Source organism: Vanessa tameamea, chromosome 28 (genome assembly GCF_037043105.1).
Source record: "Vanessa tameamea isolate UH-Manoa-2023 chromosome 28, ilVanTame1 primary haplotype, whole genome shotgun sequence".
NCBI classification, from domain to species: domain Eukaryota; kingdom Metazoa; phylum Arthropoda; class Insecta; order Lepidoptera; family Nymphalidae; genus Vanessa; species Vanessa tameamea.
In genome coordinates, this window is record NC_087336.1 from 2,365,982 (window position 1) to 2,380,970 (window position 14,989).

Below are 14,989 nucleotides of genomic sequence, written 5' to 3' on the forward strand. Positions count from 1 at the left end.
ACCAATGATATCGCGTCAATTAAATATCAAATTTGTTATCCTTACTCCTCTTGACTCTTGTTGTTACTGGTTGGAAAAGTTGGCCTCACTTGCAGTTATCAACTTCTATACCGTTTAACCGATCTCTAAGACACTTATTATATTTTTTGTACGTTTTTTTTCTTTAATACATTTTAAAATATGTCTGTATCAAACTAAACATCCTAATATCAATAGTGTTCCAAATTTCATATCCAGCTATGGTTAGGATACGTGATCTTAATCATTGATTGCTGGTTCAAAGCCAGGCAAGGTGGCTTGCTGGCACCTCTGATTTTTGATTTGCTGAATTTGTGTTTATAATTCATCTCGTGCTCGAATGAAAAGCGAATTTAGCACCTCTCGCGGCGAATTCAAGCGCGATATCGATCACCTCGCGTCTGGTAATAATTCAGCATGGTACAATAAGCCTGAGCCTTCATCTTAAGCAGTCCTTGCTCTACAGTCGGTTTTTTAAAACCTAACCTTACATATAGGGACAAATATTATAAGAAAACCTACACCTAATGGATATTTTGACATATCCACCATCCATCCACTGACATTCTGCTTAATGAAACTACCTCCTAATTGTCTCGTTAAGTGAGAAGCTCTTTGCCCAGCTATATGATATTTACCATACTGTTATCATATAAAAATTATCAAATTAGACTTTTTTTTATTAGCAATGTGTATTTAACAATTACTCCATTACATTTATAATAAAAGAAAATTGACACACACATAAATACATTTAAAAATATTGTCTGCGTATTATGTCCTGGAAATATTTATCAATAAAATATAAAGTTAAATAATAAAGGTATAATGAAATAATATAAAGTTTAAATACATAATTTATTACTATGGTACAATATGTTTTGAATGATTTGCCGATAAAGTTAATATTTATACTTCGAATACAATAAAATGTACAAGAGGTAACCAAAAAGTTTTTAATGTTGCTATTTTTTTTTTATTTTCTTCTTTAAGTCGTCCCACGCATGAACACTGTTGTCCTTCGAAAGTTTCACAAAATTTCTCTAGATTCATCTTCATCACACGACTTACATAACACTGCTATTTCGATATATGTAAAGTTCTTCAATATAAACATAGAAAATAACGAATATAAGCACACTTCCAAGTGTCTGCACTGAACAGTTGCTATATAAAAAATGACATTGTTATTTATCTACTTATTCAATATTTTAAAGATGAATTCGTTATTCGAAGACAAGCCACAACTACGGACACATCTGAATATACAAAAAAAAAAAACATTCACTATCTATTATTATTTTTTTCTACATTAGATCAAATTCAAAGCAATGATTTTATATAAACAGCCTATGAATTATGTATAATAAAATTAGGTATTCGTTACATTTTAGTAATTAAGTTTAAAACCTATTTACACTATTGAACAGAAAATACTTTTTTCTTATCTGTAATACTACCTCCCTTCAATTTTAGGGGCTTAATATTTTGTATGGAATGCACAATCTCTGTCAAAATTGCACAGACAATATATAAATTAAATGTCAATAATTAAATTTCTTTTGCATAGCAACTGTCACTTGTTTCATACTTTTTGCAGGTGGGGTTTTATTAGATTATCTCTGGAAGTGCGCCATTGTTCTTGTTTGTATTATATAGTGTAGAAGTTAGCTATACGCCTGGCTTTGCTTACAAGTCCGTATTGACACTTCACTTTACTGCTTCTCCTTGCGAAACTGACTTTTACCTGTTGACAAAGTATATACATTCAAATATTTTAATGTTATCTATAATAATATTATAACGAGGGGTAGTCTCGTTATGAATGATAGAATTGTAAGATTTATTTTACTGTTATTGAGGAACATTATTCCTGAGTGCTATAGGACTTAAATCATATTCATATTATATCACTTTATTAACAAATTGCACCTGTAAATAGTAGTACAAATAATCAATATCAATATTTTATTTATCTTTGCGCCTTGTTATATTGGATGAGAGTATAGATTCACATTAGTCACGTAATTTTCTGTCTCTCCTCATCATAGAATAATATTAAATAAAAATTAATTTCATATTTGACTAAGTATTAATCTTATCATTAATATTGTACAAAGTAAAGTCACCTGGCTAGCTGTCATCCTGCAAGGAAGTGTACCGGTTGCCGAGCGCCAGCGGCTGACGGACGGCGCTGGCGCGCGCGGGCGCTCCGCCCCCGGCGGTGCTCCAGCCGCCGCCGCGCTTGCCGCCCGCGCCCAGCACCGGGAAGTAGTCGTCGTTGTGAATATCTGGAGCGTTCTTCTGCAGATGATAATAGGAAAAATATATTAATAACCACATTCTATATCGTCCAAAACATGATTTCCTTTCCTGAGCTTAATATTATTAATAAATTGTACCGTATTATTATAAATGGGAACTCTTGTTGCTCAATTACACAAAAACGTCTGGACAGATTTTGATGAAGTTTGGAATAGAGATAACTTATTAACTACTCTACTAATCTAACACATCTACTCCACCTTAAAAATTGATGTTTAAATGATATCATATCCAGACCGACAGACATTAAATTACCAGAACGGCACTACAGTAGCTGGAAAATCTTTTATTTTTATTAATAGGGATTTGACTAACAATATTTGGAAGGCATCTGTCTAACCTTCTCTCTAATGCTGTCTCATTCTACCAAGTATAAGCTCCTTTCAAATTTCACTCTCAAGCGCCAACCACACCATCTCAATTATATACATTACAAGGGATACTTTTTTACCTAAAAATACTTACCTTTATACGAATACCATACCATAAGTTTAATTGACCATAGTTTCATGAATACTATCACAAAACTAATTACTTGTAAACCAAAATACATAACATTTAACAAGACAATATTTCTAATGTTCCGTTTGCTATTTTCCCAAACGATAAGGACATGAAATATTTAAATTACAAGAGACATTGTATTTTCCAAAAAAATATTTACAAAAATAGTTCGTGTAAAAGCACAGCACTTTGAACATAGTAATTTTTTTAGGGCGCATTTTAACCGATGATTGCGGTTTCAAACCCAAACAAGCACCACTGAATTTTCATTCACTTGTTTATAATCCATCTCGTGTTCAGCGATGAAGGAAAACACCGTGAGGAAACCTGCATGCCATCTATTTTCAATGAAATTCTGCCACATGTGTATCCACGCCCCCCATTGGAGCAGCATGCTAGAATCAGCTCCTTACCTTCCCCTAAAAAAGTGAAAAGCCCATTTATAGGTTGGTTCTTTTATCAGATTTAACTTTCTGAATAATTCCTTTAGCTCATTATAAATGGCACCTCTCCAGCTGCGTTAAATTAGTCCTTTAAAAGTGAATCAGTTTATAATATTGTGTGTGTATGTATGTATGTATGTATTTATTGTACTCACACTCTGGTGCCGACGTACTGGCTCCACGTCGCGGTTGCGTGACTGCGGTGGAACGTAGGTGGAAGGCTGTGATTTGATCTTCTCTTCGGGCGGCGGCGGTGGAGGAGCAGCTGCTTGCTCTACTTCCACCTGGAATAATATAAAAATATATATAAATAGTAGATATTGTCTGTATGTTTCAACTAGTTTCATATAATAATTTAGACGCAAAACTAATTGAAAGAGTAATTCTTTAAAGTTCCTTAAAGGCCCATAACCTTAAAGTTTGGAAATATCTTAAATATTAAAGAGTCCCCATCGTTTTGATGAAATATAATCATTCCAGCTATACTAAAGCGACTTGACATGATTTAACTGCCTGAACATCTCGTAATACTAATAAACTCAAAATCCAAACAATATTCATTAAAATATTTTCATAAAAGCACTTTTAATAAAAAAAAAGGGTGTACCATCCACTTAAATGGGCTTAGATAAAGGCTATAATCAATAGACATCATTATATTGATCTAAAACAAAATAATTTTATTAATTGATATCACTCCACAGACAAAGGCGTCAGAGCCTGAAAGCTAGTAAATTTTTTTTAAGATTACTAACTTGTTGTGCAAAGATCTTCCAACCCACAGTATCACTGATAAAAGTTATAAATATTTCCTATCAACCATCCTCTCCTTTTGAGACGGTTTGAAACTCATCCGACTCAGCTCCAATGTGGATTGAGGCACAAGCAGATTACCTGACGATGTTTTCCTCACCACCGAACATGAAATGGGACCCGCATCGGAGCATCATTGCGGAATAAGCTCTAAACCTTCTAACCCCAGCAGTGGACATGAAGGGATTTGCATGCGGTACCATTAATCCAATTATTAAACATTAAGCTCATTTTCTAGTAAACCTTACCTTACCTACCTTATGTTACCTTATTTTTAGCTTGAATATTAAATTACTAACAATACACAACTAATACTTCAAGTTATAATATTAAAATCTAGCTAACCACCCCGGCTTCGGGATGGATAATAAGTGTCAATAAAAACTTAATATCTTTATAAATATAACTGGTTTACGTGACACATCCTAGAAGCTTCCAAACGGTATCCGATGTCTTCAACATTCATCGTCATATAACAGTTAATATATAAACCTTAATAAATTATGCAACAAAAAGTTCCTAATGAATCAATATGTCCATGGGTGTAAAGCTAGCAAATGTACCGCATAGATTCTACAGAAAACCGGTTAGAAACTAAGCAATTACTTTCTTGCACCAATTAAGCCAATTCATAAAATTAAATTAAATTTACCATATATAAAAACCAACGAATTTCTAACCTACGCTTTATAACATGTATCTGTGTAGTATTTTATTGTGGTACTGGTAGGAGAACTTAATCAATAAAGCTAACCGGTTTATTCCACGGCCCCTTGTTCTTGGTATTTTCAGGCGCTGAATCTTCGGCGGAACTATCGCGTCCAGACTCCGGCGCTCCAGCGTTCCCCTGGAGGACTTGGATCTTGAGACCTGTGTAGTCTTTTACTGGTTCCTCGTAGTCTTTCCATTCTTCTTCCTCCTTAAAAGAATAATATTGTATACGTCATTATATAATCTTAGTAATATTATTAATGCAAGATTTTTGGATGGATGAATGATTGTGACTCGATCACGCCCTAACGGCTGAACCGAGCTGAATGAAATTTGTCAGAGATAGATAATCTGGAAACGTGGATTACTTTTTTATCCCGGACGAATGTAACTAACACCTGCTAAGCTGCTGCTAACTCTTAATAAGGGGGTCCTTCTCCAATATATCTTCTTCCTTATAAATACAATGATGTACAAAATCCTATATGAATTTGACAGGATTAAAGTACATACTTGTTATCCTTTTTCAATCCACAAAAAAGAAAGAGATAGCAATATTCATTCGAATACTCTTTGCTGTACAATCAGACAAACACAAAATATTGACAATGATGTACAAATTTGTTTTTCGTTATGGCTTTTCAAAGTTGCCTCCCGTCAAATATTTACGCGACCGGTCTGTTGACTTGTCGACTTTCGTTAGTAACATTGTTAAAATATAAAGCGATCACACGCAGCGCTTGCAAAACGAACGGGGGAATATTGTACTGTCAGCTGTAAAATTGACTTTTCGCTTTAAAGACCATGGGAAATTTCGAGCCCTGAATTTACGTCTTGCTTTTGCATTTCATATAAAGACCCTATGTACAAATGACAGAAGATCTCTACAGCGATAGATACTATTCACTGACTAAATCACTCCCCCTAAGTTATCGGGGTGCATTAACAAATATAAACTTTTTTTTCTGTCCTTATTATTATATTAAATATCTTACGCACACTAAGACATCTTGTACTTCGACTTATGCACGCAAGTCGCACATCTTCGCGAACAGATCTATACAAAACAATCCTAAGCCACAGATAATTAAAAAAAAAACCTTCTTTTTCAGCATCAGTTTAAAATATATATATTAACCATAAATAATTATCATAATATTATTATTAAGATAGTGAACATAATCAGATAAGACTTTGAACTACTCTTAGTATTAATAGTACAAGTACTTTTCTGTACTTTTATATTCAGATAACTAGAAACATAATGTGTATATCTAAGCCAAGTTTATTAATTTTGCAATTAAAAACATACATAACTATTATAATAGTGCGATCGAAATTCATCCATAGTCATTAATAAATCAAATTTTCAAATACATACAGTATAGATAGATTTCCATATTTCAAACAAAGTTATTTAATCTTATTTCTGATCATTTTTATTGATAATACTTAAGCTCACCCCACAAATTCTAATATCGAAGTTATCAACCAATAAAAAAAGCATTAATCTCATGACAAACAGACAAATAAAATTTTACTGAACTGTTTTGTCTTTGCCTACATATATAGCATAAGTATATATTTTTTTTATTGTTACGAGCCCAAACAAATTTCATCTATAATAACCAATCTGACAAATTTGCTATCTGTATTTGTACACACATATAGAGCACATGTGCACACAAACATAAGAAGACAATCCAACATGACTGGACAATGACTTTACATATTTTCGAAAGGAGTATTAGTACCCAAATTCCTAGCATCATGTTGATACTGAAATCGTCTTGACAAAAATTAACCAACAAATCATTTATCGCTAGTTATCACTTCATATTATAGTCTAGAAACTTTGAATCCGCAGTCATATAAGCCAGCAAACTCAACAACATAATAGTATATAAATAATTTATATAAATATCATGAATATAATAGAGCACTATTGTTAATTATATTGTTAGTTATATAAGCATCCAGTATATAACAGATTATTTAGATTATTATGTGAGAGAAAAAGAAAATGTACGATAGATTATCAGGTTATTTAAAATAAATAGCAACATGTATGTACTAAACAGATATTTTTTTTTATTGAATCTATACAAAATGAAGCAAATTGTAGGTTACCAATAATTGTTATCAAAAATGTATCCAGTATTAAACTGGTTTTTTTTTTTATGTATGTCAGAGTGAAATTAAAAACAGGCAAGAGCTACATTTGAACAGACAATATAATTTAATTAATTTAAAACTATCTGAAATCATCAAAACCTTACATTTACTGTGCACATTTATTATTACATTATAAAATTCAAAGCCATTCCTTAATTATTTGTTCCAAGATCACTTCTCAATAATCACCTGTAAGTAACAGTGTGTTCTGTGCCTGGATAAATTTACACACATGATAAACCTGATATTATTAATCTATCAATATACTAATGAGAATTTTAATGCTTCATTACCAAAGACCAGACCTAGCACTGACTATGGTCTATTACTATATTTAGTAATACTTTTACATTCCTCGTAATTTCTCATTGGCATATCAATCATTTATTTCCTTGTAGTATTTTTGTGATCTGTGTATGTTGTATATTATATTTTTGTTCCTTTTTATATATGATTATTAGGTTATAAATAAAAATCATATATGTTAATTTATTCAATGAATCTATATGTAATGTTATTAATAACATAAGTCATGTAAAGTTAACTTGTGATAGAATAAATGTTCTATTTAAGATTATAATGTAGCTTTTTTTCCATAGTAATATTATTTTAAAGAGAATGAGACTCATATTTTTAAACATTAACCCCAGATAAAAAAAAAATATTTGGATTTATGAATATATAATTATAGAAACCTTTAATTTATTATTAAAACTTTCTGAAGACTCAATAGCTTAGTTAAGGAAATATTTGTAACCAAATAAATAACAATTACTCAAAACGATTAATAATTAATCATTCTGTTTTGCAATTATTTTAATACTTTTTTGGCATAGAAAGACCTCAAAATTAATCAAAACAAGCAAGCAAGTACATACATACATATAAATATATAGCAGTTAGCACACTATAATTTTCATGAAACACATTTTTCCATTTTCGCAATAAATTTTTTTGGACTAAAATTGACACACGCACATCATATATTGTAACCATTAAAAAGGGCGAAGGAATGTCATTGAATATTGAAACCGGGTCAAACGAATTACGTTAACAAAGGACTCGGAGAAAAATATCATTTATATATTCCACGCGACAGATTTTCAGTGTCATCTCAAACAACCTACATTGCAACGAAATCTCACCTGCGTTTGACGTATGGAAAAAATAATTCGTGATGACTATTATAAAATATACGCACCCCCGCTCGGCCGGTCTCTTCACTCTCCTGGGCTGGGCGCTCCTTCTTCGGCCTGACATCGGTTTTTTGTTTTGTATCCTCCAATTTTTTTGCTAGTTCATCAGCAGTCGCGAACTTTTTGACCGACTTTGACTTTTTGCGGTCTTTCTTCGCGAAGAAATCGTCCAGATCGGCCATTGTGGATTGTAAAGTATAAAATGACTTCTTTAAACTGTTTTGGGAGAAATACAGCACTACAGCAATATTGGAATAAAATGAATAAGGGGGAAACCAAATGATCCCCCGGAATGATTTTAGTGGCAAGCGTGGCCGACTGTTTCTTTTTTTTTTAGTGGCAGTATTCAGTGCTGCCACTTATTCACTTTAAAAACTACTATTTTTAATAATGGCTATCAAATTGTGTATCTAAAGTTAATTATTATACCATCATTTAAATTATTTGACTAAATGCAAACAAGAAAAAATACTGTTATTTCTATATTAAAATTTTGCACAGCCATTTTGTAACTAGTCTTCTGTTTAGATTTTTTAATCACAAGTTCCAATTGATAGATTATTAGCGTGGGACCTTAGTATGATCAACGAATTAAAATTATATTGTCTACTTCTTTCTTATGCTGAAATTATTTATGATTCTTTTTTTATTAAATTTAATATTGTGATAGAATTACAAAAATGACGAAGAAATAAACTCAAATGAATCGTTATTAAAACATTAATTGTTACTTTTTATGGCTAAAAGCGATCTCAGAAATTTTAAATAAAAAATACTAGTTTTATCACGTATTATAATAAATAACTCCTTACTGATGTATAAATTAACAGTTATGGGATTTTGTTATCGACAAGTTCATATTAAGCATATATTTTTTTATGTCCCAATAAAAATTGAAATATTCAAAAATAAAATATTATAATTTAAAGCAAATTGTACGTTTATTCTAAAATATGATACCTCAAACCCAGGTAAATAAAGTATTGCACTAACTTCGTTGTAGAAAATTATAGAGGCATTTCGAAATAATCGGATAATACCTACATCAGTATTTGAACGTTTTATCACAAAATGGTCAGTCGTATCGGAATCAAGCTATAGTCAATATCCTTATCTAATCTCCCGATTACCTGTCCATCTAGTAGTTTCAGCTAGTTTTAAAGTAATAAAGACGCAAAATGTTGGGCACCGTAGCAAGAACCACACTTTTGGGTAGAAATGTTATGAGGAACATCGTAAGGAATGGGTCCCATGGTGGAATCCCTGGGGAGGTAATTTTTTTTTTATTACGTAATGTCATCACACTTCACTTATCAAGTTCACTTTTAACCAAAAAATTGAAGATATTTTGTTACTATTGTTCAGAATATTCATATTTATATTATATATATATATATATATTCATATTATGTATATTTCATATTAAATTACTAGAAGAGACTATTATCTACTATCGATAATTAAAAATACATTTAAAATTATCGTTGTATTCTCTAGTAATGCACTGCAACGTAACCAGTGTTTCATTTTTGACTTTCATAATTAATATAAATGGGTAAACTATTCTATCAACTGTTTAAACACATTATAATATAATCTCGCTGAGAAAATAACACAACATCTTCTATATTGTGTTATTTTCTATACTCATACTAAGCACTTGAACAATCTTGGAACATATTTGGTGACTTTGAGCTTAGAATGATCGTTACATCCCTATATTTTCTGATTCAACTTTTTTTTAACTGTCTACTTTTTCTTTATATGTCTTGTATATTATTTGTAATGATTCGCTAAATGGCAGTTCCACCGTAACTGGTTCTGTCGTGTTTTGGTCAAAGAGTGAATGAGCCAGTATAAGAACAGGCATGGACATTACATATTAGTTCCCTTAGTAGTTTATTTTTTTACAGTTCCAGTATCTATAAGCAATCTTCCACGAAGCATCTTACATCTATATAAATAATATATGCAATAATTTTTTAAATGTTCAATTCCAGAACCTTCCGTTCGACATCCACAACCGTAAGAAGATAACCTTCCACTTCTTCTGGTTCACACTCACTGGCATTGCTGCGCCCTTCCTCATCGTCTTGCATCAGCTAAGGAAGAAGTAATGTAAGTATTGGCATAATAATTAATAGTTAACTAATAAACGGCATCGTAATCTTACGTTTTTAAGCCATTATCACCCATAATTGTATACGTACTAAAATTTATTTTGACGATGGTCATGTTTTTAATTTAAATATGCATAAGGCACGGAAATTAATTATTTTTAATCTATATGCTTATTATTCCAGATGTCATTCTTACAAAAAAAAAAAAACAATTTTGAATTATTTGTTGCCGTTAAAATTTTAGCATCTCTCGAATGTGTCACCCGGCCCCGGTAGCGTAAATAGTAAATTACTAAATTCCCTTTAATGAACCGTCTGACATTGATATACAAATGATTTGAGACGTAGACATAAAACACCCACTATTCGATTCCAGGCAACAGGCAAAATATTTAAGATAATTAATTTTTAAAAAGGACGGTACGTGATCTTTGGAGAGTATGTTACGATGTATAATTTTACGTATTTAAAGATAAGGATGCAACATAAATATACTATTTCACTATTTATGTATTCAAGAATCCAATCGTAATGATATTTAACAATGAAGTTGTCGTTTTTACATTTAAAATCAAAACTAAACAAACATAATAACTTGTATACGATGAATAGAATAATTATTTTATTATACAATAATAGTTACGCTCTTTTAATTTGTATTAGATAAATAAAATTCCGAAAGCTGACAATATTAACTTAAAATAAAATAACAACGAATTGTACCGTACGGTTCCGTACACTGAATAAATACCAAACGCTGTCGCCAAAACTCGTTACATTTGTAATTTTAAACCATTTTGAAAATTACCCCCGAAAAAACAGACAGGCAAAAATAAACACAATGGCTGTTTTGGCTAATATTACCTTAAAAAGACAAAAATGTTGTAATTACCAATTGATACTAATTTTATTTATTTGTATAGATACTTTAAAAACATTAGAATTTAAAAACATGAAAATAAAAAAACAGCTTAAAAACAAAATTCAAGCAAAGCAACGTAGCAAAGGCGTTTAAAATTCACAATATTTTTATCATAAACTATCTAAATGTAAGATGCACTAAAGTATTTTAAAACAAACACGATGTAAACTTGATGCAAGTTTGTTGACAATGCATAATTAAATATTGACATTTATCGTTCACCTTCAGTTCAGATTGTTTGCCTTAGCTTTGTGTTATTTTAAAATCAATGTCATTACTGTATTTACTATTGTTGAAAATAATTTGAAATTATATTTCTCCAATTCTCGAACTGCAACTAATATTACTCATAATGGAGACGTATATCATTTCTAGAATAATATCTAAGACCAACAAAAATACAGTATTTTATTTAGTAAAGCTATTCTGTGAATTCAGTAGAGATGAAACGGATAACAGTTTGGCCGGATACCGGATATCGGATATTCGGCCACCCATGTGACCGGATATCCGGGTATCCGGCCGCTGGATATCGCATTATTCTTCGTGGGCAGCTAATGTCAAACAATACTCAATTTTAACAAAGTTTGCCAAAATCTACCTTTCTGCACCTTGCAGCAGGATGTATAGCGAAAAACTTTTTTCTGAAGCTGGCCTTATTTATGAAGAGAAACGCAACCGCCTGCTACCTCTCAATGCAGAGAAATTACTATTAGTACTAATTCATTCATTTTCTTTGTATTTGTATTAACTAGTTATATTTAAATTAAGTGATACTAAGACTAACTAAAGAATTACCCAAAAATTTGTTTTTTTATCCAGTTTTTTTTATTCAGCCGGATGTCTATCCGGTATTCAAATAGTAGCTATCCGGTATTCGGCTGGATAGTATTATGGCGGCCGGATAGGCCGGATACCGGATAGTTACGGGATATCCGTTTGATCTCTAGAATTCAGTCTATAACTAGATCGTGATATGTCAGAAAATTATAAATATGTATATTTGTCATTGACACTACATTGATTAGAAGTTAAAGTTATAATATTTCGAGGACACACTAGTCAAAAAAGTGTATCACTTTATGTATAGATAGATATAAAAAAAAATCAACAATGTCGAACGAGTGTTGTGTCAAATTTGTTTGAAAATAGCGTTACAGGACAATGGGTAGTTCTACGATTACAATAACATCTTGAGACGATTGGGATTCAGCTTGCATTAATTAAACTAAAGAAAAAGTAATACCTACGGTACTTATTTGTAAGGCAAGAAGTAAAGAACATAGTATAATAATATATTATATTCTTTAATAATATACACTATGCTTATGCTATGTTCGCGATCAGTTAAAAAAATCGAATAAATATTATAAAAAAAATATACTCTGTATTTAATGTTCTTTTGATTATTTCGGATGTATTATTTGATTCATTCATTAATTCGTTGTCTTCTTTATTTCTATTACAAGTTCAACGTTAATTTGTTTTTTATTATATTATTTGTCTATATCTCGTTTTTTGAAATACATTTTATATATGTATCTATTTTTCTTTATTTCAGGTAAATTTTTACTTCGATTATTAAGCTATTTTATGTAAATTTGTAGTATAAACATTATTCCTCAATGAAAATAAATTAATTTAAAAGGATATTGGGTTTTATTTCATATTAAAATTATAGTTGCGTTCAAAAACTAGCGAAGAGATGTATGCCGACGAACGCAGTGGTAGTTTTGTAAAAAAAAAACTTACGACTGCGACAGAATATTGAATTTTCACACATTTTGCTGAAATAGTCTTACGAAAATCATCAAAATGCTGGGTCCTTTAGCTCGTTCTTCCAACAAAATTGGAAGGAATGTTATGACAAATTTCATCAGGAACCACTCCCATGGTGGAGTCCCTGGCGAGGTAAGTTCCAAATTCAAACAGTTAAACATTACATAATCTACGTTTTATGAAAATAATTATTTGTCTTTTGTTTATAGTTGGTAAGTTAGATCAATGGTCTCCTTTTTAAATGACAAAAATAAGAAGATAATTAAGTTTGTCTTTGTTTGTAATTTCCAAAAATTGATTTTTTTTATATGTAGGTTATATTACAGTGATATATTTGAGTACATATAAATCCTTGGAAATTATAGTTAAGCATATGATTCATTTGCTCTCTTGTTATATATTAAGTTAATCATACATATATTTTTTTTTAATAATAATTTTAATACTCAAGCTATTTATTAAGAGAAATAAGCACAACATGACATTGTTAAACAGTAATCTAGGACATTTTTTTTATTTTTTAAATTATACTTTTCATTTAATAATATATAATATGTTGTTATGTTCCATTCTAGAATCTCCCATTTGACATCTCCAACCGGTACAAGCTGACAGCTATGTTCATGGTCTATGTCGGTTCAGGTCTTTCTGCTCCCTTCCTTATTTGCCGCCATCAGCTTCTCAAGAAGTAAATAGTAAGTAAAAGTTAATTTTATAAACCAAAGATTTAATAACATTCCTGACTAGAAACACAAAACCACACACAAATGCGTGTGGGAACTACACTCATGGCATAATCACACTATAAATTGTATTTAATGTTTATCTTTGATGGTAGAATGTATGTATGGTACAGTATTAGTGGTACTGACCTACTATCACCCTGACTAGATATCTTAAAAATCTATTAGTTTATGTATATTTGGATACATTATAAAAATCAATTTGGAGAAAAAAAAAAAAAAGCTTTTTTTTAAATTATTTGAAGTATTCAAATATTGAGTAGGAAAATGTTTTTTACTTTATTGTTTCAAGTGTATAACTCTATAATAAATCAAAAAATACATTAATCCATTCGTCTTAGAATAAGTTACATTGTATCAATTTTTAATGACAATTTTTCAGTTATTCAATATAGCATTGCCTTCTATAGTGTTTCCATTAGGCATGTGTTCGATATATCAAAACATTTAAAATCAGATGCTGTCAGAATATGACTTTTTTTATGTTAATGGGTAATCGTTTTCACCGCATCTAAAATACTTTGAATATTGTCCTGTTACGTCAAAGCATTCAAAGTACGATGACATTAAACTCATGAAATATATGCCTTGTCTATCTTTAACTTTACAATAACCCATCTGTAAGAAAGAGATGAAGCGAATGTTAAAACAATTTCGATATCACATTTGTTTCATCTCTTTCTCACAAATCATACAAAGTAAAGTAAAACAAAAACAGGGCGACATCTGAAATCGGATCACTCAAATTACTTTGAATAAAAAGAACTCAAAATAACCTCTAGTTTTTTTCTTTACAGGTAACATTGCTTTACATGGATTGAAGCATGTTTTAGGTATAAGCTAGCAAACTGTGAATTAAATTATAATATAATGTTATAAATTACATTGGCTTTTATTTCAAAATAATTAAATCTTTTTCCAGAATTTTAATGTCGGTACATAATTTATCAGTCTAAAAAAGTTCTTCAAGGCCAAAATTTCTATGCTAAAAGCACACATAACAATTATCTATTGATACATAAAATATTATATAACAGAAAATGAATTACTTTCTTCTTGTCTAACCTTGCTAATTAATGGTTTTGTTTTTTCCAATTTTTGTAATTCGCTTGGTATAAAGTACGTAAAACCGCATTAATATATCGGCACGAGTTACGTGACAAGTGAAACGTCGAGTCACGAGGAGAAAAGTTGAAGTAGAATTAAATAAACACGTATATGTTAACTGTATTTTGTGTGG

General features: G+C 30.6%; 2 protein-coding genes across 2 annotated transcripts; one reads left to right on the top strand and one right to left on the bottom strand.

Annotated features, from left to right (window-relative positions):
* Nucleotides 1-859: 859 nt before the first annotated feature.
* Nucleotides 860-8,530, bottom strand: LOC113391926 (protein CDV3 homolog). The gene is made up of 5 exons (XM_026628072.2): nt 8,191-8,530; nt 4,858-5,022; nt 3,446-3,574; nt 2,148-2,322; nt 860-1,765 (listed from the first exon to the last, which is right to left on the bottom strand). Exons 1-4 carry the CDS (start codon nt 8,365-8,367, stop codon nt 2,152-2,154), a joined length of 642 nt encoding a protein of 213 aa, XP_026483857.1. The 5' UTR covers nt 8,368-8,530; the 3' UTR covers nt 860-1,765; nt 2,148-2,151.
* A 4,382-nt stretch (nt 8,531-12,912) lies between these two features.
* LOC113391927 (cytochrome c oxidase subunit 7C, mitochondrial-like) lies at nt 12,913-14,632 on the top strand. Its single transcript, XM_026628074.2, has 3 exons — nt 12,913-13,138; nt 13,582-13,701; nt 14,547-14,632. The coding sequence occupies exons 1-2, from the start codon at nt 13,043-13,045 to the stop codon at nt 13,696-13,698; spliced, it is 213 nt and encodes a 70-aa protein (XP_026483859.2). The 5' UTR covers nt 12,913-13,042; the 3' UTR covers nt 13,699-13,701; nt 14,547-14,632.
* Nucleotides 14,633-14,989: the final 357 nt, after the last annotated feature.